Source organism: Rhodnius prolixus, unplaced genomic scaffold (assembly GCF_049639745.1).
Source record: "Rhodnius prolixus isolate KJV_2025 unplaced genomic scaffold, Rpr scaffold_2, whole genome shotgun sequence".
NCBI classification, from domain to species: domain Eukaryota; kingdom Metazoa; phylum Arthropoda; class Insecta; order Hemiptera; family Reduviidae; genus Rhodnius; species Rhodnius prolixus.
In genome coordinates, this window is record NW_027411592.1 from 49,892,586 (window position 1) to 49,917,271 (window position 24,686).

At 31.0% G+C, this 24,686-nt stretch overlaps 1 protein-coding gene across 1 annotated transcript; it reads right to left on the reverse strand.

Moving 5' to 3' along the window:
* Window positions 1-1,327: 1,327 nt before the first annotated feature.
* On the reverse strand, window positions 1,328-18,264 carry FIG4 (polyphosphoinositide phosphatase FIG4). The gene is made up of 15 exons (XM_074119780.1): window positions 18,037-18,264; window positions 17,751-17,949; window positions 15,967-16,174; window positions 15,351-15,458; window positions 14,860-15,127; window positions 14,511-14,709; window positions 14,230-14,428; window positions 13,703-13,892; window positions 13,342-13,567; window positions 11,629-11,770; window positions 9,606-9,794; window positions 9,334-9,474; window positions 9,079-9,225; window positions 1,848-1,947; window positions 1,328-1,641 (listed from the first exon to the last, which is right to left on the reverse strand). The coding sequence occupies exons 1-15, from the start codon at window positions 18,118-18,120 to the stop codon at window positions 1,474-1,476; spliced, it is 2,568 nt and encodes an 855-aa protein (XP_073975881.1). The 5' UTR covers window positions 18,121-18,264; the 3' UTR covers window positions 1,328-1,473.
* Window positions 18,265-24,686: the final 6,422 nt, after the last annotated feature.

The window sequence follows — 24,686 nt, forward strand, 5'->3', positions numbered from 1 at the left end:
TGTTTTATGATGTATAATATAGCACATTGATTAATTCAGTCTTTCAATATTTATATTTAGGGCATGCATGAAGGCCAAAAGCAGTAAAAAAATGTACTTCAGAAAACGTAAGATACAGAAGCTTAAGGAGGCTACAACTCAACTGCTACTCTTCTGCAACCAGCAGTTGCAATTGATGCCTTTATGTTTTGTTTATAATTTCGACTAGAAATAATTTTTAAAAACTTTCAGCTGCATTTAAAGAATGAGTGCTACTTTGATCCTCTTCATTACTGCAATCGCACTTAGGGACTACCTAGTTACTTTACTTATACAGGTGCGGATTCGTGTGATTACGGTTGAACCTAAATCGCATTCTTGTTTTACTAAAGTGCCTTTCTCCCTCCCGCACTTCTACAAATCAAAGCTTGTTGGAGATTCGAGGATGCACACATCACACAATATTTATCCTCAATTTCCTATTGAAAATAGTGAAGCTTAACAACCATCTTCATAAATACCTCAACCGAAGTCTTTTTTGGATCGGTGTTGTATGTGACATATGTAGGAACATTCAGTGCTTTTCCATTGCTCTTCTAATGTAGGGTTTCCTAGTTACTTTATGTCCTACATGTAGTCTAAAGAGTTCTACTATTGGTAATTAACTTCGAAAGACCACAAATGAACAGTGTGAGATAAGTGTGTTCTGACGCATGGTAGCCTAGTTCTTAAATATTTGCAGAAATAAAAAGTCCCAAGATTCTACTCACCATTGAGGTCATGCAAGGCCTTCCATTTATTATGTTATATTTTTCGGAATACCCTCCAGTATATCGCATATTAATTTCATCAGACCGAAGACAGCAGTTTGGGAAGGCTACTGCCAGTTGCCCTAGGACCCGTAATCTATGTTCTTTTTTTGATAATTAATAGCTTCCATAGTTCCATATTAATCATATTTCTAACTAGCTTACACAGAAATAGCATTACATCAATTTATCAGTTGATATCGTGATATTTAAGGTACCATTTGCCTAATGAATGTCAGCTAATGGAATCTGTTGTTCGTCCTTAATACTTCGTTCACGTACGCTGCCAGACAGTTAAAAGCGCCACTGTGAGTGGAAAATGTTAATTAGAAATTTGGACATGAAAATTTAAATGAAAAACAGTAATCACTTTTTAATATTAAATCTATTTACATTCAAAATAACATCTATTTACAATCTCTTAACAAAACAATAACAAAAAATTTAAAATATTTTACAATCAAAACTTCTTTAAATAAATAAATTGACTATTATTTACTTTGTAGTCAAATGAATTGTACAATAGACTTGAAATGAAAATTGCATTACATTTACTAAGTAAATATTTTTTCGACTGAAATACAAAATGAAACTGTCGCAAAATAATAAAACATGAAAAAAAATCTATCATGGTGTTATAGTTGTTAATGACTATAAACAATAGGAACTTTGTTTACACGGAATTCTAATAAGTCCATGGATTTCCTTGAAACATGTAGAACTGGTTGTTGGCATAGCGAGCATATTTTTCAGCTTGTTGGGGTAATATGCAATCATCCAATGTATTATACTTTTTGGCTACAAAGGATTCATAAAGAGCCAGTGACTGCGCACTCACTTTAGGAGGCGTGACCTAAGATAAAAACGGAAATTATTTTATAGTTAAAAGTTAGCCTCTTTTTATTGTAATATCTGGGTTTTGTAGAACTATGCAATCCATAATTACTTCCATAAAAGATTAAAATCTTTATATTTTCAAGGAAATCTGTATTAACGTTTAAAAATTGTTATTGAAAGTAAAACCTTCTATTTGTTTGATTATAAAGAATTTATGCTTACTTCAAAAGATGAATCAGATTTTAGTTTAGAAACTGGTTGAAGAATAAGTTGAGTGTAGCTTCCTTTAGTCACGGTAGCTTGACGGCCAATTTCTACATATCTAACAGTACCAAATAATTATTTATTACTTTATTAGTGTAGAGCAATGGTTCTTAACCGGAGTTCCGCGAATATGGTCCAAGTGTTCCACGAAATTTCAATTTTAAATGTATTGAAATTTAGAAACTTAGGAAAGTTACGAAAACAAAAAATTGTTCCTTTTTTTTTAATTTGAATTTAATTTTAAGTTCTTGCTAAATACCGAATTTCAAATTATTTAATGTTAGTGTTCCGCGAAAAAAATATATACATATAATTCTGTTCCGCGTCTATGAAAAGGTTAAGAACCACTAGATATAAGGGGTTGAAAATTTTTTGGGTCATGAAATTCTGTAAAATTATGGCCGTTCTATATCTCCCACTGTGAAGCACGTATTGTTATAGATTTTTTTTCTCTTATACACTTTGTTTTTCTCAATTATAAACTATAGTTATTTTGTGCACAGATCTATAAATGTAGAAGATATAAAGGGTTGAAAATTTTTTGGGTCATGAAATCCTGTAAAATTAAAGCCGTTCTATGTCTCCCACTGTGAACCACGTATTGGTATGGAATTTCTTTCTCTTGTACACTTTGTTTTTCTCAATTATAAACTACAGTTATTTTGTGCACAGATCTATAAATGTAGAAGATATAAAGGGTTGAAAATTTTTTGGGTCATGAAATTCTGTAAAATTATGGCCGTTTTATAGCTCCCACTGTGAACCACGTATTGATATGGATTTTTTTTCTCTTCTACACTTTATTTTTCTCAATTATAAACTATAGTTATTTTGTGCACTGATCTAAAAAGGTAGAAGATATAAAGGGTTGAAATTTTTTTGGGTCATGAAATTCTGTAAAATTATGGCCGTTCTATATCTCCCACTGTGAACCACATATTCGTATGAAATTTTGTTCCCTTGTACACTTTGTTTTTCTCAATTATAAACTATAATTATTTTGTGCACAAATCTAAAAAGGTAGAAGTTATAAAGGGTTGAAAATTTATTGGGTCATGAAATTCTGTAAAATTATGGCCGTTCTATATCTCCCACAGTGAAGCACGTATTGATATGGAATTTTTTTTCTCTTATACACTTTGTTTTTCTCAATTATAAACTATTGTTATTTTGAGCACAGATCTATAAATGTAGAAGATATAAAGGGTTGAAAATTTTTTGGGTCATGAAATTCTGTAAAATTATGGCCGTTCTATATCTCCCACTGTGAAGCACGTATTGTTATGGATTTTTTTTCTCTTATACACTTTGTTTTTCTCAATTATAAACTATAGTTATTTTGTGCACAGATCTATAAATGTAGAAGATATAAAGGGTTGAAAATTTTTTGGGTCATGAAATCCTGTAAAATTAAAGCCGTTCTATGTCTCCCACTGTGAACCACGTATTGGTATGGAATTTCTTTCTCTTGTACACTTTGTTTTTCTCAATTATAAACTACAGTTATTTTGTGCACAGATCTATAAATGTAGAAGATATAAAGGGTTGAAAATTTTTTGGGTCATGAAATTCTGTAAAATTATGGCCGTTTTATAGCTCCCACTGTGAACCACATATTGATATGGATTTTTTTTCTCTTCTACACTTTATTTTTCTCAATTATAAACTATAGTTATTTTGTGCACTGATCTAAAAAGGTAGAAGATATAAAGGGTTGAAATTTTTTTGGGTCATAAAATTCTGTAAAATTATGGCCGTTCTATATCTCCCACTGTGAACCACATATTCGTATGAAATTTTGTTCCCTTGTACACTTTGTTTTTCTCAATTATAAACCATAATTATTTTGTGCACAAATCTAAAAAGGTAGAAGTTATAAAGGGTTGAAAATTTATTGGGTCATGAAATTCTGTAAAATTATGGCCGTTCTATATCTCCCACTGTGAACCACATATTCCAATGAAATTTTGTTCTCTTGTACACTTTGTTTTTCTCAATTATAAACTATAATTATTTTTTTCACAGATCTAAAAAGGTAGAAGATATAAAGGGTTGAAAATTTTTTGGGTCATGAAATTCTGTAAAATTATGGCCGTTCTATATCTCCCACTGTGAAGCACGTATTGATATGGAATTTTATTCTCTTATACACATTGTTTTTCTCAATTATAAACTATTGTTATTTTGAGCACAGATCTATAAATGTAGAAGATATAAAGGGTTGAAAATTTTTTGGGTCATGAAATCCTGTAAAATTAAAGCCGTTCTATGTCTCCCACTGTGAACCACGTATTGGTATGGAATTTCTTTCTCTTGTACACTTTGTTTTTCTCAATTATAAACTACAGTTATTTTGAGCACAGATCTATAAATGTAGAAGATATAAAGGGTTGAAAATTTTTTGGGTCATGAAATTCTGTAAAATTATGGCCGTTCTATGTCACCCACTGTGAACCACGTATTGATATGGAATTTTGTTCTCTTGTACAAGTTGTTTTTCTCAATTATAAACTATAGTTATTTTGTGCACAGATCTATAAATGTAGAAGATATAAAGGGTTGAAAATTTTTTGGGTCATGAATTCCTGTAAAATTAAGGCCGTTCTATGTCTCCCACTGTGATCCACGTATTGGTATGGCATTTCTTTCTCTTATACACTTTGTTTTTCTCAATTATAAACTATAGTTATTTTGTGCCAAACTCTATTAATGTAGAAGATATAAAGGGTTGAAAATTTTTGGGTTATGAAATTCCGTAAAATTAAGGCCGTTCTATGTCTCCCACTGTGAACCACGTATTGATATGGAATTTTGTTCTCTTGTACACGTTGTTTTTCTCAATTATAAACTATAGTTATTTTGTGCACAGATCTATAAAGGAAGAAGATACAAAGGGTTGAAAATTTTTTGGGTCATGAAATTCTGTAAAATTATGGCCGTTCTATATCTCGCACTGTGAACCACGTATTCGTATGAAATTTTGTTCTCTTGTACACTTTGTTTTTCTCAATTATAAACTATAGTTATTTTGTGCACAGATCTATAAGTGTAGAAGATATAAAGGGTTGAAAATTTTTTGGGTCATGAAATCCTGTAAAATTAAGGCCGTTCTATGTCTCCCACTGTGAACCACGTATCGGTATGGAATTTCTTTCTCTTGTACACATTGTTTTTCTCAATTATAAACTACAGTTATTTTGTGCACAGATCTATAAATGTAGAAGATATAAAGGGTTGAAAATTTTTTGGGTCATGAAATTCTGTAATATTATGGCCCTTCTATATCCCCCACTGTGAACCACATATTCCAATGAAATTTTGTTCTCTTGTACACTTTGTTTTTCTCAATTATAAACTATAGTTATTTTGTGCACAGATCTATAAAGGAAGAAGATACAAAGGGTTGAAAATTTTTTGGGTCATGAAATTCTGTAAAATTATGGCCGTTCTATATCTCGCACTGTGAACCACGTATTCGTATGAAATTTTGTTCTCTTGTACACTTTGTTTTTCTCAATTATAAACTATAGTTATTTTGTGCACAGATCTATAAGTGTAGAAGATATAAAGGGTTGAAAATTTTTTGGGTCATGAAATCCTGTAAAATTAAGGCCGTTCTATGTCTCCCACTGTGAACCACGTATCGGTATGGAATTTCTTTCTCTTGTACACATTGTTTTTCTCAATTATAAACTACAGTTATTTTGTGCACAGATCTATAAATGTAGAAGATATAAAGGGTTGAAAATTTTTTGGGTGATGAAATTCTGTAATATTATGGCCCTTCTATATTCCCCACTGTGAACCACATATTTCAATGAAATTTTGTTCTCTTGTACACTTTGTTTTTCTCAATTATAAACTATAGTTATTTTGTGCACAGATATAAAAAGGTAGAAGATATAAAGGGTTGAAAATTTTTTAGGTCATGAAATTTTGTAAAATTATGGCTGTTGTATATCTCCCACCGTGAACCACGTATTGATATGGAATTTTTTTCTCTTATACACTTTGTTTTTGTCAATTATAAGCTATAGTTATTTTGTGCACAGATCTATTAATGTAGAAGATATAAAGGGTTGAAAATTTTTTGGGTCATGAAATTCTGTAAAATTATGGCCGTTCTATATCTCCCACTGTGAACCACATATTCCAATGAAATTTTGTTCTCTTGTACACTTTGTTTTTCTCAATTATAAACTATAATTATTTTTTTCACAGATCTAAAAAGGTAGAAGATATAAAGGGTTAAAAATTTTTTGGGTCATGAAATTCTGTAAAATTATGGCCGTTCTATATCTCCCACTGTGAAGCACGTATTGATATGGAATTTTTTTCTCTTATACACTTTGTTTTTCTCAATTATAAACTATTGTTATTTTGAGCACAGATCTATAAATGTAGAAGATATAAAGGGTTGAAAATTTTTTGGGTCATGAAATTCTGTAAAATTATGGCCGTTCTATATCTCCCATTGTGAACCACATATTGGTATGAAATTTTGTTCTCTTGTACACTTTGTTTTTCTCAATTATAAACTATAATTATTTTGTGCACAGATCTAAAAAGGTAGAAGATATAAAGGGTTGAAAATTTTTTGGGTCATGAAATTCTGTAAAATTATGGCCGTTCTATATCTCGCACTGTGAACCACGTATTCGTATGAAATTTTGTTCTCTTGTACACTTTGTTTTTCTCAATTATAAACTATAGTTATTTTGTGCACAGATCTATAAATGTAAAAGATATAAAGGGTTGAAAATTTTTTGGGTCATGAAATCCTGTAAAATTAAGGCCGTTCTATGTCTCCCACTGTGAACCACGTATCGGTATGGAATTTCTTTCTCTTGTACACTTTGTTTTTCTCAATTATAAACTACAGTTATTTTGTGCACAGATCTATAAATGTAGAAGATATAAAGGGTTGAAAATTTTTTGGGTCATGAAATTCTGTAAAATTATGGCCGTTCTATATCTCCCATTGTGAACCACATATTCGTATGAAATTTTGTTCTCCTGTACACTTTGTTTTTCTCAATTATAAACTATAATTATTTTGTGCACAGATCTAAAAAGGTAGAAGATATAATGGGTTGAAAATTTTTTGGGTCATGAATTCCTGTAAAATTAAGGCCGTTCTATGTCTCCCACTGTGATCCACGTATTGGTATGGCATTTCTTTCTCTTATACACTTTGTTTTTCTCAATTATAAACTATAGTTATTTTGTGCACAGATCTAAAAAGGTAGAAGATATAAAGGGTTGAAAATTTTTTGGGTCATGAAATTCTGTAAAATTATGGCCGTTCTATATCTCCCATTGTGAACCACATATTCGTATGAAATTTTGTTCTCTTGTACACTTTGTTTTTGTTAATTATAAGCTATAGTTATTTTGTGCACAGATCTATTAATGTAGAAGATATAAAGGGTTGAAAATTTTTTGGGTCATGAAATTCTGTAAAATTATGGCCGTTCTATATCTCCCACTGTGAACCACATATTCCAATGAAATTTTGTTCTCTTGTACACTTTGTTTTTCTCAATTATAAACTACAGTTATTTTGTGCACAGATCTATAAATGTAGAAGATATAAAGGGTTGAAAATTTTTTGGGTCATGAAATTCTGTAAAATTATGGCCGTTCTATATCTCCCATTGTGAACCACATAGTCGTATGAAATTTTGTTCTCTTGTACACTTTGTTTTTCTCAATTATAAACTATAATTATTTTGTGCACAGATCTAAAAAGGTAGAAGATATAAAGGGTTGAAAATTTTTTGGGTCATGAAATTCTCTAAAATTATGGCCGTTCTAAATCTATCTCCCTCTATGAACCACGTATTGGTATGGAATTTTTTCTCATGTACACTTTGTTTTTCTCAAATATAAACTATAGTTATTTTGTGCACAGATCTAAAAAGGAAGAAGATACAAAGGGTTGAAAATTTTTTGGGTCATGAAATTTTGTAAAATTATGGCTGTTGTATATCTCCCACCGTGAACCACGTATTGATATGGAATTTTGTTCTCTTGTACACTTTGTTTTTCTCAATTATAAACTATAGTTATTTTGTGCCAAGATCTATTAATGTAGAAGATATAAAGGGTTGAAAATTTTTTGGGTCATGAAATTCTGTAAAATTATGGCCGTTCTATATCTCCCATTGTGAACCACATATTCGTATGAAATTTTGTTCTCTTGTACACTTTGTTTAAAGCAGTGGTTCTTAACCGGTGTTCCGCGAATATGGTCCAAGGGTTCCGCGAAATTTCAATTTTAAATGTATTGAAATTTAGAAACTTAGGAAAGATAAGAAAACAAAAAATTGTTCCTTTTTTTTTAATTTGATTTAATTTTATGTTCTTGCTAAATACCGAATTTCAAATTATTTAATGTTAGTGCTCCGCGAGAAAAATATATACATATAATTGTGTTCCGCGTCTATGAAAAGGTTAAGAACCACTGGTGTAGAGGTACGCTAGTAACTCCTGTTACAGAGTTCAGATCTAGTTACTAATAAAATTAAGCATAAAAGTGAAATGCAACATCTGCTTAATAAATATAAAATAATTACAAAAATCAACGGTGATTTTCCCTGATTCCGTTTAGATATTGAATTATTAATAAACTTTCACACCATTCTTGTTGACGAAATAATAAAATTTGGATAAAAGTTGAGTCACATAATTGACGCCCAAAGTAATACCCTTCACTTTTCCGGTCCAGATCTGTGATCTTTCTCAAAAAGCAAGAACATTATAATTTCAGTTCAGTACTTGGAATTAATTCAGTTTCAAATACTTCATTGAAGATACTTTAAATAAATTAACTAATTCTGCGGAAAATATTGGAAAAATTCGTTACTATTATCATCGGAGCCCGGAAATTTTTCAATTGGATTTCATTAACTTTTGTATATGCTGCTTTTCAGAATCTGAAATAGCATTTAATTATGCTAATAGTGAAATTATAATAAAAATTATAATTTCATTGAGTAGGTAAAACAAGTGTTAATTCACTCTAATTTTGGATCTAATATTGTTATAACTGTAGACCAAAAACGTTTCTTCAGAGTTTTAACTACTGCACAAAACGCCAAAACTGAACTTTCCAACATTACCAAATAAATGCACACGTACTAGAAGAAATATTACAATTCTTTACAGTGATGTTGATTATACAAACCTCTTATACATAAGCATATCTTGCACAGATGGCTGTTTAGGTACAAAACAAAGTGGGGCCATGTTGGACTGTGTGCTCTGTTTAGCAGGTGATGATGACTGTCGTGAATCAGTTCTTATTTCTTCTTCATCGCTATCTTGACTGCAACTGAATTAGTACTTAATTATAATATAGAAATAACAAAAAGTATTAAAAAATTAAATTAAATATTATGTAAGTCACAAATTGAGAAGAAAAATTAGTATTTGTATTAACCTGTCGCTGCTAGTATTGCTTGTCGTAGAACAGTGACCAGTCAGAGAAGGATTTCCTTTTATTATGTCATCTCTTCTGCGTCCAGGGCCGATTCTTACAGTGAATGGACTAAGATCAGTCACACAATGAGGAGCAAAGTCTCTGTCAAAATAAAAAAAACGATAAATAATAATATCTCATTCATAAGGACATTAAACTAGAATTCAAACTTGAAATGTCTTAATATATAATATTTCACAGTTCTAAGATAGATTCAAGTAATAAATATTCACCTGACAGTGTGACTCATAGTGAAAGTAAACACATCAGTAAATGGAGTGAATTCATGAGTTCTGTGAAAATCAGTGAAGAGATCAACTCTATCCATGCGGGTTAACTTGTTTACTATTGCTTCTCGTTCTCTGTAATCCTTAGCTAAACATTGTACATCTTCCTCTCCCCACCATTGGGTCAAAGGAAGCCTACAAAACAGTGATCCACTTGAATTATTGCGCTTATTAATCTCGAGATACAGCATCCAACTTTGTTTTTTCAAATGGAACGTTATATTTATTTTTGCATATTTTTATAGTATTTGAGCTCCTAAAAAAAACAAAAAAAAATTTTTTTTGAAATCGGTTAGGTTTTCAAAAGTTATGGTAATTTAAAATATGAAAAACAAATTTCAGTTTATTGTCAAAATTACATTGTTATTTTTAAAGAATCTGTTCAAACTGGGCACAATCAACGGATAGGCAATCCAAAACTCTGGACTCCCTCGCTTTGCTTGTAGCAGCACTTATGGTCGCGGAGTCAAGATCTAGGCAGGCTAGAGTTATTCGAGGTTCAGGTTGCTTTTTCTACAAACGTTTGGTGTGGAGTTTTAGGTAATCAACTAATCGGCCCATACTTCTACAGAGACAACTTAACTGGTGCAAGGTATCTAACTTTTTTTAAGAGACATTTTGCCAGTTCTGCTTGAAGATGTTCCTCTACAACGTCGGCTAGATATGTATTTTCAACAAGATGGTTGCCCGGCACATAATGCGAGAGTGTTCAACGTTACCTGGACATGAAATTTGTTTTTCATATTTTAAATTACCATAACTTTTGAAAAACCTAACCTATTTCAAAAAATTTTTTTTATTCTTTTTAGGAGCTCAAATACTATAAAAATATGCAAAAAAAAAAATATAACGTTCCATTTGAAAAAACGAAGTTGGATGCTGTATCTCGAGATACAGGGGTTTAAAAAAATGTGTCAATCACTGAAAATAAACTAGACTAAAAATGATTAAATACATGTTTTTTATTTTTTCAAATTTCCCGCCGTTAAAAAAAAAGTGGGTGGAGCATATAACTCTGGTCACCCTGTATATCGTCGCCTAAGAAGTGATACCTCGTAACTAAAATTTCAACGAAAATTACATTTTTATATATAAATGTTGAAAAAAAAAATAAATGTTGAAAAAAAATTTCTTTTCAATCATGCACTTTCAAGACGACAGTCACACTAATAGTTAATATTGAAAGAAGAATTACTGTATGCCTTAAAATGAATTTTATATCCTGTTTTTTTCCTTCTCCTGTAAAGTTGATATTTTCTAGTTACAAGGTATCACTTCTTAGGCGACGATATATTGATCAAGTTACAGTGGCACCTCGCATAACGAGCACCTCTCTTAACGAGTAATTCGCATAACGAGTAAAACAAATTGATTCTTATGGCGAGCGATGTTTCGCATAACGATAGTTTTCTAATGACATTTCGCTGACTGCGCAGTTTTCGCTGAGTCATCGAAAACTGCGCATTCTTCGATTAGTTATTCCTGTTTACGCATATGCGTTTCATATTCTCCACGTATCTAATGCATTGATACAGTCGAAACCGAACTTCACCGAATGAGTGGTGTATAGGGGAAGTCCATATAGTGATATTTGTGTTTAAATATTATTGTGTTTATTTTGTTATCCCTCTAACAAAATGGCTTCGAAAAGAATTAAAATAACGTTAGAATTGAAACGTAAAATCATTGAGAAACGAGAAAATGGTGTAAGTGTGGCTGATCTAGCAATTATCCCCTTTTATTTTAATTTATATAAAAAAATTGTTTCGCTTAACGAGTATTTCGCGTAACGAGTAAGGTACTGGAACGAATTATGCTCGTTAAGCGAGGTTCGACTGTATATTTAATATCTACAAATTAACGTTGTACCAATACATCAACATATAAAAGAGGATAAATAAAAAAAGCTCGTATTGTTTTAGAAATATCTCTTCATAAATACTGAAAAAAAAAGAGTAACAAGAAGTACCTGTCAAATTTTGGAAGAAGTACTTTTGTAGTTTCTGGGTGATGTAAATAAAAATCTGTAGTTTGTTCCCAAATTGGGGTTTCATTTCTTCTAGGAATGAAGAGTCCAAGAAAAAGATTCATTGCATGTTGTTTTTCAGAATCTGAAATTGCACTCAATTATTGCGAATACTTAATTAATAATAAAAAATTAACTTTGAATATGTAAAACAAGAGTTAATTCTCCATAATTTTGAATCTAATACTGTTCTAACTGTAGTCCAAAAACGTTCAGTTATACAGAAACGTTCGAAAAAGCATTTGTTATTCTTGCATTTTAATGCAATTGATACCATTTAAGAAATTTTACTGCATTAAATTTTCATTAATTTTGTTTAGAATTTATTTAGATGTCACAGACTCTTTTGCGACTCTCAAAAAGAGTTAAGTTCATACATTCTAGCGAACTGGCAATCTAACGGACTGCCTACCCACCCCCTCCCATAAAAGTGCCCTTAATCGAAGTATTACAGAAAAATGTTTCGTATAAAAGTTATAGAACTATTTGTGAGCTATAATTATACCAAGTTTAAAGTAAATCCAAGAAGAGGTTTTTTAAAAAAGTCAAAAATCTATTCAGTAAAGTGGTACTTCCGGTGGAGTTATTTTTACCAAAAATTTATGCCAGCTTCCGCTGGTGGCACCAGAATAAAATATCAAATTTGAACTCTGTACGATCATCCGTTCCTGAGATATAGAGGATAAACTCACTACAGACCAGTAAAGTCAGCACAAACCTATGCGATTAAGGACCGATGGGTTAGAAGTTGGAAAATTAATAAGAAAAAGAACAGATTTCCAGGAATCACTGGATCTGTAACCCAACCTGCCTTAGCCGTGTTTTTTAGTATCTTATTTCTCTCTCTTCTCTTTAACAAGCCAAATGCGATCGGTTTTTGTCGGCAACTTTCGGCTCTTTGACAATGATTAATTTTATTTGCACACTCACACGACTTTCTTTTACTTATATTTCTATCAAGCCGAATGTGATCGGTTTTTGTCGGCAACTTTCGGTTCCATTGACATTACTGTTTCCAATATAATATTTAACATCTATTATGCACACTCACACAACTTTTTTTTATTAATACGTACGTAGTTAGGTTTTCTTGTAAACTAGAATTTTCGCCGAATAGTAGTTACCTTAAATAACACAATACATTCTAATGGAACTATTTTAGGATAAAATCTAATGAACACACTCAAACCACTTTCTCTATCAAATTTACAAATTGCAATCATATTGTTTAAATCTAACAGATTAAAAAACTGTTTCCATTACTAATACTTCTAATTATTTAGTTACTTTTTAATTGACAAATAGCACAGATAAAGTATTTCCTCTTATTTTGTATATTTTATTCAGCATCATTCTTCCGCACTTTTTGCTATTTATCACATATTATTCATTCAACAGATTACGTTCAAGTAAGTAAACTACTTTCATTCATTTGCTGCAGTAATTCTTCCTACAAAATCTGCATAGTTGAAATCGGAAAAAAGTAAACTATTTCAAAATTCATTAATTTAAGAAAACAATGCAGAGTACACTATACTATAGTTTTGTTGGTTATCCGTTACAGGGTTGCGATAGTTGGATCACTTATTAGAATGAAAACTGCGCGGTAAACCAGTATATTTTACTAAAAGAGTTGATTTACTATTAAATCAGTACCTGAAAAAGTATTGCTGTAATATCTGCTCAAAGTCTGCATAATATCATTTCCTTGAGAGGTCCAAGGTGCTGTTTTGCGGTAGGTTTTGATACGATGAACAAGCTGTGAACCTCCATATTGTAACGCTAGCGTATCACCATGATCCTCATAAAGCACCTCAAGCAAGCGTGTACAATCACAATCAAAATCCAGCCGCCCTTTACCAAGAAGCCCTAAACCAGAGAGCTGCAAAATTACAGGTTTTAAAATATACAACAAATACTCCCCACCCCTCCAGAAAATTGTTTAATTTTTAAGTAATCAATCATTTTTTTCGTCACAATTGTCCAATTATCAAAAGTTAGTTTCATGCCCACCGACCTGTATCGCAAGAGCACATTTTCCTAAAGCAAACTGAGCTGTATTTGTCCTATCCAGACAATCCACACAATTAACCCTGATGATGCCAGTTTGAAGAGTTTCCCCTCTTCCTGTTTGCAAATACACACCAGTTTTCGATAAAGCATTCTCAGAAATTTTCGCTAGACGCCCCAGAACATTTGCTTTACTCCTAAAAATGTTACAAATAAGAAATAAATTCTCGTTAAGTGTACAATCATTGAAAAATAATTTTGTAAACATTATAGCAGAGTCGAAATGTATCTTTGCCAGCAACATTAAGCAAAACTTGATTTAACATGAAAATTATAACCTATACGTCACTTTATCAATTGTTTCTTATTTACAATAAATAGGATTCTATAGAATTTATCTATAAAACGCATCTAAAAGAAAATAGATGATTTTTAAAGTGTTGAAGAAATATCTTATATTTTCTGCGGGTGTAACTAAATAACTTTCATTCTATTTCATCAATTTGTTAAGAAATAATTTCTTTACTTACATACCCTTTATTTTTTCTGGCCATATCAAATGTCACATATTGTATTGCTTTGTTTGGGGGTAAAAACTGATTCAGATATTTTATATCTGAACTAAACTGTTCGCTTAAAGTGGATTCATGTTTTTTCTTTTCCCTCTGCTTAACCAAATTTAAAACAATTATAGGAGCTCCATATCTATCAAACAACTGCTTAAAATGTCGTCCTGTTAAAAAATAATCAAAACTGAGTGATATTATAGCCAAAAAAGAAATAAGAATAGTAATACAAGAAGAAAGAAGAATTACCAGGAGTTTCTGCAAATGGATCAGCAATATCGTAAGAAATAGTAGGCTTTGGCACAATTTTTGTAGTGTCCTGACTCCAATGCCCAGGCACAGAACCTCTCATCTGGACAAATGAAGAAATTCTAGGGCAAGTTGGCCAGCTGCTGACTCCCATGTCTTCAACTAATTGCTCTGTTTCAACCTCATTTGCTACATCACCCTAGTTTTGAAGACATTATTCGTGAAAGAAGGTTGAAAAAAAAGTACTAAAAGTAAATTTTAGCAATGATATCATACAGATCGTTTAAGTTGTAATTCAATGAAACAGTAAGCGAAAACTTTTTGCAGTCAAGGTTTTTGTTAAACTTACATTAAAGTTCGCACCTCTCTTAAGGAATCTTGTACCAGCATATTTGTTTGATCTCCTTGCAATAAGGGTTACATATACCGATCTACCAAAAACGCTAATGTTAGCTTGACTGACAAAACCATGCACCATGTGCAGAATCCAATCTTGACTTAATCGTCCAGCAACTATTTCCGAAAGCAGATATGAATTCCAAACAAATTTTTCATTTGATCTGCCATTTACTTCCACTTCTTTCAAACGAAGACGCTCATTTTTCTGGACACCACATCTAAGCAGAAATATAAAAAATATACTTCAACCAAAACAGTATATTGAAATCTAAAACAGTACTTATTTAGATAAATAGAAAATGAAAATATAAAGTTCATTATACCTGACTGTCGTGGCAAATACATTTGAATTTGTACAGGTATCTTATCGTTTCATTGTTGATTAAATAAGCATACTTCAATCAATAACACTAAATGTGAAACATTAGATTATTCAATAACCTTTTATTAACGTTTTCCTGTTCTTCTTTTACATCTTCAACCATATCTTTTAATCCCTTTGGAAGTGCCATGTTTATTTGTAAAGAATGAGTGAGGTCATAACTGTAACTGAAACACCAAAACACTTTCAACATGGAAAACTGTGTCCTCAAAAATAGTTGCTACAAATCAGTGTAATAATAATAATAAACATTTATTCTCATATAATATAAAAAATAATTCTAGGGCTGTGGAAACATTAAGTTGATTTATTTAATTTTTTTCTGATTCTGTATATTTTTAACTTCATTGATTCGGCAAATTTGTTCAATTTTTTCTAAAACTGTTCTACTTCCTTTCTGTTTATCTAAATTCATATGTGTAAAAATCATTAGGTACTTCAATGACTTTCATTTTGATGGATCTTACATCTTAAAATTAAATTAAATTTCTTTCATTAACGGGAAATAAAAGAATACCTGTAGTTTAATTAAAGGGTTTGTATAATTCCACATTTATTGATATAGATGCTGAGGTATATACAGATTTTTTTTGTTGTTATAGAAAAAACAAAACGGTAAAAATCTGTTTAAGTTTCAACCTTAAGACATAAAAAAAAAAAAAAATGAAAAATTACCTAAAGTAGAAGTTACTGGATAGATCAATGCTTTGAAACATTTTAACATATCTTGCTTCGTCAGGGTGGGGAGTTTTAACACTTTCATTTGGAATGTATATCATAGTCGTATCCTCTACTTTATATATATAATGAAGACCTATTGTGGCGATACGTCTTCTTTTTGTTACGAGAATCATGTAATATCCTTCCATGAAACGCACAAATCCTAAAACCAAAATCCATAAACTTACAAAACATATATGTAAGGGAATAGCTAATTTTTTCTGGTGAGCTTAAGGAACAGTAACCAAATTAGGTTATATGAAAGAGGCAGGAAGTACTTCCAAAGAATATTTCTGGAAAAAAAAAGTAGCTACAAGGAATAGTAGACTAGCATATCCTCATAAAAGTACGCGCTAGTAACCACTACACAAAATCTGCCCTACATAACTCCAAGTGCAATTACTCATCATTGAATGTACGAAGTACTGAACTAAACAACATATGATTATGTGTAGAACACTTTTTTTTCCTATAAATTAAATAATTCACCCATAGGGTCAAATATAAATACAGACATATTGGTTTGTAGAATAGGTTTACAGATGTACTCTTTGTTGCATAAAATGAATTTTTTTTATGAACCAAATTTGGCCGTTTTATATGTCGTAATTAATTTTTCCTTTAGTTTAATTTCTTATTTAAATATTAAAGAATTATTTCAAATAGAGAATACATCGAGGAATTTTGAATTTGGCCAATGAGGACCTACATGGACGTTCGAATTCTCCACTCTGACATCTTTAAAACTGTCCGGTATGACAGTTGTATAAGGGTTGTAATGTATTTAGCGATCGTGAACCGTTACACCAATTTATTAAGAGGCACAATCCTTATATGTTTAAATTTATAGAGTTTTTTCTGAGAGTATGCACTCATTTCCATTTATATCATAAAATTAGTCTAATATCTGTAGAAAAAGATTAGCTATGTAATAAGCGAATATTGGATTCCACTGCGGAGATTGTAATTAACTAAGTCTAGTTTGGTCGGCTCCTTCTGAGTTCCAAGAGGAGTCAACAGCCCAGCTATAATTAAGCCAACTTTTACATAGTCCAACGCTATCCATGTACACTTACGTAAATAAAGTTATATATTTAAAGATATGAGAATCTGTTGCATATAAAAAAAAAGACTCCGAATAGTACAGTGAAGCGTACAATAAGCGTATGGCTGGCTGTGATTTCTCTTTTTTTTATGCTCTATAGTGAGGCTCCATTGCTCCGGTAATGTGGACACTAGGACTTGCCACGGCGTAAATATTTTAAAAAATTAGACTCCGTTCAATCTACGTAACTCTAAAACTAGAAGTGGCTAAGTTTATAGGAACGTCATTAAGGCTTGAGGGTATTTGCTAAACAGACTTTCAATTGTTACTGTTACTTCTTTTTTAGTAATTTTATACGCAAAATATATCTGTAAACCAGGGAGAAAAAGAAACCTACGTCAACCAAGTTTTACTACCTGATAAAAATGGAAATTTAAACAAGTATCCTGCTAAAACATTGTGTTAGAGATAAAGTACCTTTGAAGAAATGTTATACCCGCCGTAGTAAACCTTTTACTAAGTTTCAGTTTTAAATATCTTATATAAAGACATTTAAATATCTATCTTGTAAATAACTTATACAAAGTTTATAGATTGAGTAATTAAAAACCAGTACCATCAAAAAGAAAATAGTACAGGATAATGTGAAAAAGATAGCTCGATAACAAAAGAAAATTGTTTATAAATTACTAACCAACAATTCCAAAAGCTGACACATATTTGTTAGTGCTTTTACTGGTTTTACTATCTATTTTCTGAAAGAACGACTTTATTTCTTCATTAGAATATTCCATTTTATCATCCACTATTATCAGTTCACATGGGTCCATTCGATTTATTCTCAAAACCCTAAATACAGTTTGGGTATTATTTGACCCTACTACATAAAAAGTCTGAAAAATAATCAGAAGTTTAGACCATTTTATTGAATATAAGAATGAAATTGTATCAGTTAATTTAAGTTTCATTTTATAACTTACATCTTTCATATCGTAAACAATTATTTTTTGAATTGAACTTATAACAGGGTAGAGAATGAAATGTGTGTTTCCTTCCCTTGGCATTTTGAGCAGACAAAATCACATACACTAAAGTTCCTATTTGTTAAATAAGTTAATATCTATTCAAATCACACCGACCTCATATTACGCTGTACTAAAAGCAACGCATAATCCTATCTTACTTTTAACCATATCGTATCCTTTATCAATACCCTACTACAAAGGAAAATATTACACATGAAATTCGATTACTATCGATATAGATATGCGATTGCAGCTAGTAGCAACCGATGCGGTTCTCTTACTTTTAAACACAATAACTTTAAATACATTTAATAAGAACAAACTCAAAGCTCGCAGTTATTACATCCATTATATCTGCTGGCGTTGACAATGCTGTGTTTACATTCCATCTCTGGCTTAGTTATTAATTCACTGAAGCAGAAACGTTAATATTTCCAGTAAAACTAGAGAAGAATTCCTTATTTTACCTTTTATTTTGTAATAATAACTTCAAATTCGGAGTACCCTGTTTGCACAATCCAATTCACGCCTGAATTTCGAATTACAGTAACAAAATAATTGGAAAAATAATTAATTCTTTCCCAGTTTTGAAAAATATTTGATTTCAGCTTCAGGTATTAATAATTAAGATAAAATTGAATTGTATTCACTGGGTAGCCTTTATTAGAAGTTTCGATTGCAGAATTAATGGAAAAATAAGGAATTCTTGTCTGTTTGAGTGAAAAGATTGAGATTTCTGCTTTATACATTGAATTACTAAGCTGGAGGTGGGAAGTACAAACAGAGTAGCCCACCATTTCAAGTTACGATTGCAAAATTAACAGAAAATAAGGAATTCTCGACTGCTTTGATTGGAAAGATTGTGATTTCTCCGTCACACTTTCAATAACTAAGGCAATGATGGATTGTACACTCTGAATAGCCAACATCCGAATTACCATTACAAAATAAATGGAAAAATGAATAATGTTCTCTAGCTATGAACAAAAGAATGAGATTTCTGCTACATGTATTACAGGTTACTGGGTATCCCAATATTCGACCTTTGCTGTAATAATAGAATAATAAGTAATTTTGGCCTGATTAGTCTGGAATAATTAATATTTCCGCATTATGGCTTTGATAACCAAGCCACAGGCGGATTGTGTAAACAGAGTACCTTGAATTTGATGTTACGATTGTAGGATTAATGGAAAAATAACTCTAGAATTAAATTAAAAATAATTCTAGTCTAGATTGACTGAAAAGATTAAGATTTCTGCTTTTTGTAATAATAAATAAGCCGAAGTTAGAATGTATATGTATACAAGGGTAATCTGAATTTTAATTTTCAATCGCAAAATTAAAGGATAAATTAGGAATTCTAATTAAATTGGGATGGTAAGATTGAGATTTCAGTTATACACTTAATTACTAAGCTAGATGTGAAATGTACATACAGAGTAGCCTAGAATTTTAAGTTACAATTCCAAAATTTATGGGAAAGTAATGAGTTCTCATCTAATCAAACAGGAAATTCTGAGATTCTGACACAGGGTTGCCCGGATTTGAAGTTACGATTGCAAAATTAATGGAAAAATAAGGATCCCTTGTCTAGTTTTTGCTGCAAAAATTGAGATTTCTGCTTTATACAATTAATTACTAAACCAGAGGGGAAATGAACACACAGGGTAGCCAAGAATTTGAAGCTATGGTTGCAAAATTAATGGAAAAATTTAGGAATTCTCATTTAGTTTGACTGGAAAGATAATGATTTCTTCCTCATACTTTTAATAACTATGACAAAGGTGTACTGTACACACAGAGTAGCCTAAAGTTGTAAATACCATTACAAACTTAATTGTAAAATGGAAAATTCTGCTCTAGTTTTGAATCAAAAAATGAGATTTCTACTTTAGTGTATTAATAATTATGCAAATGAGGATTGTACAGGCAGAGTAGCCTAATATTGGAATTACCTTTGCCAAATTAATAGAAAAATAAGTAATTTTTGTCTAATTTGACTGGAATGCTTATTATTTCTCCTTATAGCATTGATAACTACGCCACAGATGGATCGTGCACAGGGTACACTGAATTTAAAGTTAGATTGGTGAATTAATGGAAAAATAAAGAATTCTCGTCTAGTTTGACAGGAAATATTGATAATTTTATTTTTTCATTTATTAATCTTTCTTTTTCATTTGTTCAAAACTGGAAGGGAATTTCTTATTTTTGCATTCAATTTTCAGACGAATTTGAAATTCGGCTGTCCTGTGTATTCATTCCACCTCTGGTTTAATTATTGATACACTGAAGCAGAAATCCTAATCTTTCTGATCAAACTAGATAATAATTCCTTATTTTTCCACTAATTTTCGAATGGTAACTAAAAATTCAGCCTACCCTGTGTAAATGGGTCAAGGGTCTAACTTTAATCACGTGAAACTAAAAATTTAAAGTACAATACAAAAGAACGAATCAAAAAACGAAAGAATCAAGCGTCAGTTCCTCAACGCACAGAAGATGGTCTGAAAATGAAAGCGGATCTAGTGAAGCACATTAAAAATAAGCCGAAATCTGTTATCATTATAAAATTTCCTAAACCTGGAAACTGCTGTAAAGGGGTTAGTGGTTTTATAAGTGGCAATGTACCTACTGTTCCGTCGGGGCAGCAAACTGACAGCATTTTGCCAGAACGGCAAACTAGCAGAAAGAGCGAGCCTATGATTCTTTCGAATTATTTAGAAAGTAGGTGATATTTTTGAATGAAAAAGTTCAAGTATTGGAAAATATAGTTGTTATAGAGTATAATCGTAAGATAGTTCGTTAATAGTTTTGCGAACTTCATTACAACGTTTATAAAATTTTCCTTGATCTCCGGTCATACAAGGGTTAACAACACTTCCATTACCAGATGTGAGCAGTAGAGGCTCCTACAGAGTACAAAATCTAAGAACTTAAACGCAGCAATATTGAATGGCTTTTTTTTTAAGTTTCATTTAACAGATTCCATTAAATTCATTGAATTTAAAATTGGATGTGTTACATCAGGGGAAATCCTTTTAGTTTAAAAACAAAAGTTGATCTTGTAATAGTGAGGTAATATTAAATGTAAATGTACAGGTTTGAAAAGGGAATGAGGATACCGTACCTCTAAGTCCTGCAGGGAAGTGACTTTCAGTGCTGTTTAGTGCCGATTGGTATGGGAATCTGTCCCACAGTACATGATGACTCACTATCTTTCTAAAAAGCTTCTACCTGCTGAACCTGACTGTACTACTTTACCTTATAACCAACAACCACCCACCTAATTTAATGTTACGCTTCCCAAATTACATACATATTTCATATGTTTATGTCGTTAATGGCCAGGTCATTCAACAATCTGTTGGAAGTAAATATTACTAATTAAGGTAAAGATCAATAACTTTATTCAAAAAACAAAAGTTTCCTTCAAGGGAACATATCTTCAAAATTTGTGCACTTTTATTTGATCACATCTTAGTAGAGAGTAAATATGAATGTGAGGTGAATGAAATGAACTTCGATAGTTGCAATTCCATTTCTTGATACAGGTTTTTCTAAAATCCAAGAACTTATTTTTTTAAATGAATATTTGAAATTTTTTCCAAGAAACATGGAATTTTAAAGATGGAATCAAATATTTGTTCTTTTAATGCCGTTTTTTGTTTCAAGCTGTTTGAAGTCAACAAAGGGTTAACATTTTTAAAAGGTGTAGAAGGCAAACCACAGGAAGAATCATCATCACCTTGCAACTATCCTGCTCTGCTGATGGCAAAGCGAAGGCTTTTATGTTTACGTGACAGCATCAAAAGCAAACGCTATTATTCTATTTCTTTTATCACACAACAACTACTTATCAAGGCGTGCTACGCTTAAATATATATATATATTTTAAGGAGCTCACTGTCCATCGATGGTGACTATATTTTTGAAGGTCAACATAATTCCGGGTTAGAGGCAACTCCAACAACAATATTATCGAAATATAAAACTATTGTACCAGTTATTGTAAAATGTAAACTCGTTGTTTCAGTTAATCGAATTAGCTAAAAAATAAAAGTTAAAACTATGATAACTAAATCGTAGGTATATAAACAGGCATTTTTAAATATAGTAAATGTTCTATTGTAAATCTACTAGGGAGAGAGAAATTCTAGTATTGCTATAAAAGAAAGCACTTAAATGAACTGTTTAAAGGCCAACTAAGCGAGCAATAATCTCTCCAATTGAATGGATTTTTTTTCTGGGTTTTTATTATTTTTTATTCAGCTCCTACTATTGTATTTTCCTTCACTTTTTACTATCTTTACGCACATTTACATCAACTAGTTCAGTTAGAGGGATGTTATAGCTTCTCCATAAAGGGCTAACCAAATGAAGAATCTATTATCTGTGCAGTGTTAACGAGAATTAAATGTATAGGCTAAAAACTCGAGTAGAAGAAAATCGTTAGGGAATTGGTTTTGTCATACAGGATTATAACTTGCACGTGTTTTTTTCAAAAACCTCACAAGCTGATTTCTCTAAACTTAGTCTACTTAGAGGAGAGTTCTTTAGACTTACTTTTAAAGTTCCGATGAATTCTAGGATTTTGTTACCTGCAGCTTAGATAGAGGCAACTTCAGCTAAAAGTTTTTTTCTTTAAAATTGATTTTAATGGAACCCAGAGGTACTTGGATGCAAGCTTTCTTAAAAATTATCATTTTATTGTGTATATAATTTTGAAATATACATTTCTGACAACAAATTTGAAGTTTGGAAGAAATAATACCATGAGAATTTTCCAAAGAGAATAAACTCATGTATTTAACAGAATATTGTTTTTTAATTATGAACTTAAGCTTGAAAAATCATTGTTAATATTCAATTATTGTTGATTCCTATGTAACTAGTCAACAATGAATGTTACCATAATTGTTCTATTTATTAAATTAATTGCATTTCCATACTATTCGCAGTAATAATTGTATATACCTATATATATTTTTTTTTTTTTGCCCGACTTCAGCTGTAAACTATTTATGTATCGATTTCATACGCCCTTGACTTTGACATTAAGGTAATTTTAGAAAGCCTTAAAATTCAAATGAATCGTTTTTCGTCATGCCTAAATTATTCAAATGAATATTTGTTTATTTGAATCAGGCCTACTATTTTTGTCTTAGTTGCAAGAATTATGAAAATTGGATCTAGTTTTGGATAATTAATGTAAGTGCTTTTTGGTGTCATTAATTTTTTTTTTTATTATCATTAAATTGCGTAATGTTTCATGTTTTCGAAATAACAGCCACCTTTTTCGTATGCACTTGTTTACTAATTTTATAATTCACCTGACCGACCGGTCTATTGAACTATAAAAACTGGAGTTGTTTGGAACATGAGTCATCTCTAAAGTGGAAGTTTGGTAGGGATATTGTCTATCTAGTACCTTTGGCTTTAGTTTTCTGCAAGGACTGTACATTTTAATATTTCTCTTATTACATTTACACCTATAATATGAATTTATTTTAAATTCAAAATCTAATTAATACCTTATGATAAATAATAAATTCTAAAAGAATCAACATAATTCAAAAGGTATAAAATCTTAATTTGACAAAATGAAATTTCTCATTTCAGCAGATAATGTATCGAAGAATAAATTAAACCCACACCTGTTATAATTTTTTTTAATTCTCGAGACATTTTATAGGAAGATTGTAAAAACAATAAAATTAGAACCATCTGCTGAAGATACAATCAGAGAGTTCCCATGATTAGACTTACAAATTAAGTCCGCCAAAAAAATCTCTGAAGCATGACGGCGCACCACTGTTCGTGCAGAGATTAATAACAAAAAATGCTTAAGAAAATTGAGAAAACTTACTTATTTACATTTAATGAGAGATTTAATTCATTATAGTATCGGAAGTTTAAAAATCTGATGTAAACATTAAACAAGACTTTCTGTAATTCTGGAAGTCCAGATTTCTCAATTCTGACATACACATTTTCTTTAATTTCATAATAAATCAAAGTTGATTTTTCATTTCAGTGACAGTTTAAACTTTTAACCGAGTTATGAGATATCGGACCGAAAATCATAGCTCTTCAGCGTTTGTCTATATTGCAAAGTGTGTGTGGACAATAAATATGTCTACACTTGAGAGAGATTTTAATAAGTTTAGTATTGAGAGTTGACCCAGCTCGACTGGCCAAAAGAAGAGAGTAACTTAAAATGATGACTTCGGTAGTCGATGTGCAAAAATAAATAAATAAAATAAGTTTTGTATCGAATGTTCGGATTTGGGCTAACAGGTAAGGAAGAAATGAAGTCTGGCAGATGGATAGCGTTGGATATCACAGCCAGGAAAGAGTACGATATGTCATAACTTAGTCTTCATCCTTCTTCTTGAAGAATCGCCTATAAGAAATAATTAGAGGTACCACTTTCCTCTTTAATGTCGAATTGATTAACATAAAAATATTGTCCTATCGGATGAAGGTGTATAAAATTATCTTCACCAGAAGAATCCCATTGTATTGTACTAAAAAAATTATTTTATTAAATCATCTACTGTTAATAACATTCTTAATAAATAAGAATTAATAAGTTAATA

Bases quoted from the DNA above. Each gene is read 5' to 3' on its own strand.
- FIG4 (XM_074119780.1), bottom strand. From the start codon at position 18,120: ATGCCAAGGGAAGGAAACACACATTTCATTCTCTACCCTGTTATAAGT. The intron at 17,950-18,036 runs GTAAGTTATAAA...ATTATTTTTCAG, and splicing joins TTGTTTACGATATGAAAGAT to ACTTTTTATGTAGTAGGGTC. The intron at 13,568-13,702 runs GTCGGTGGGCAT...GTAATTTTGCAG, and splicing joins AATGTGCTCTTGCGATACAG to CTCTCTGGTTTAGGGCTTCT.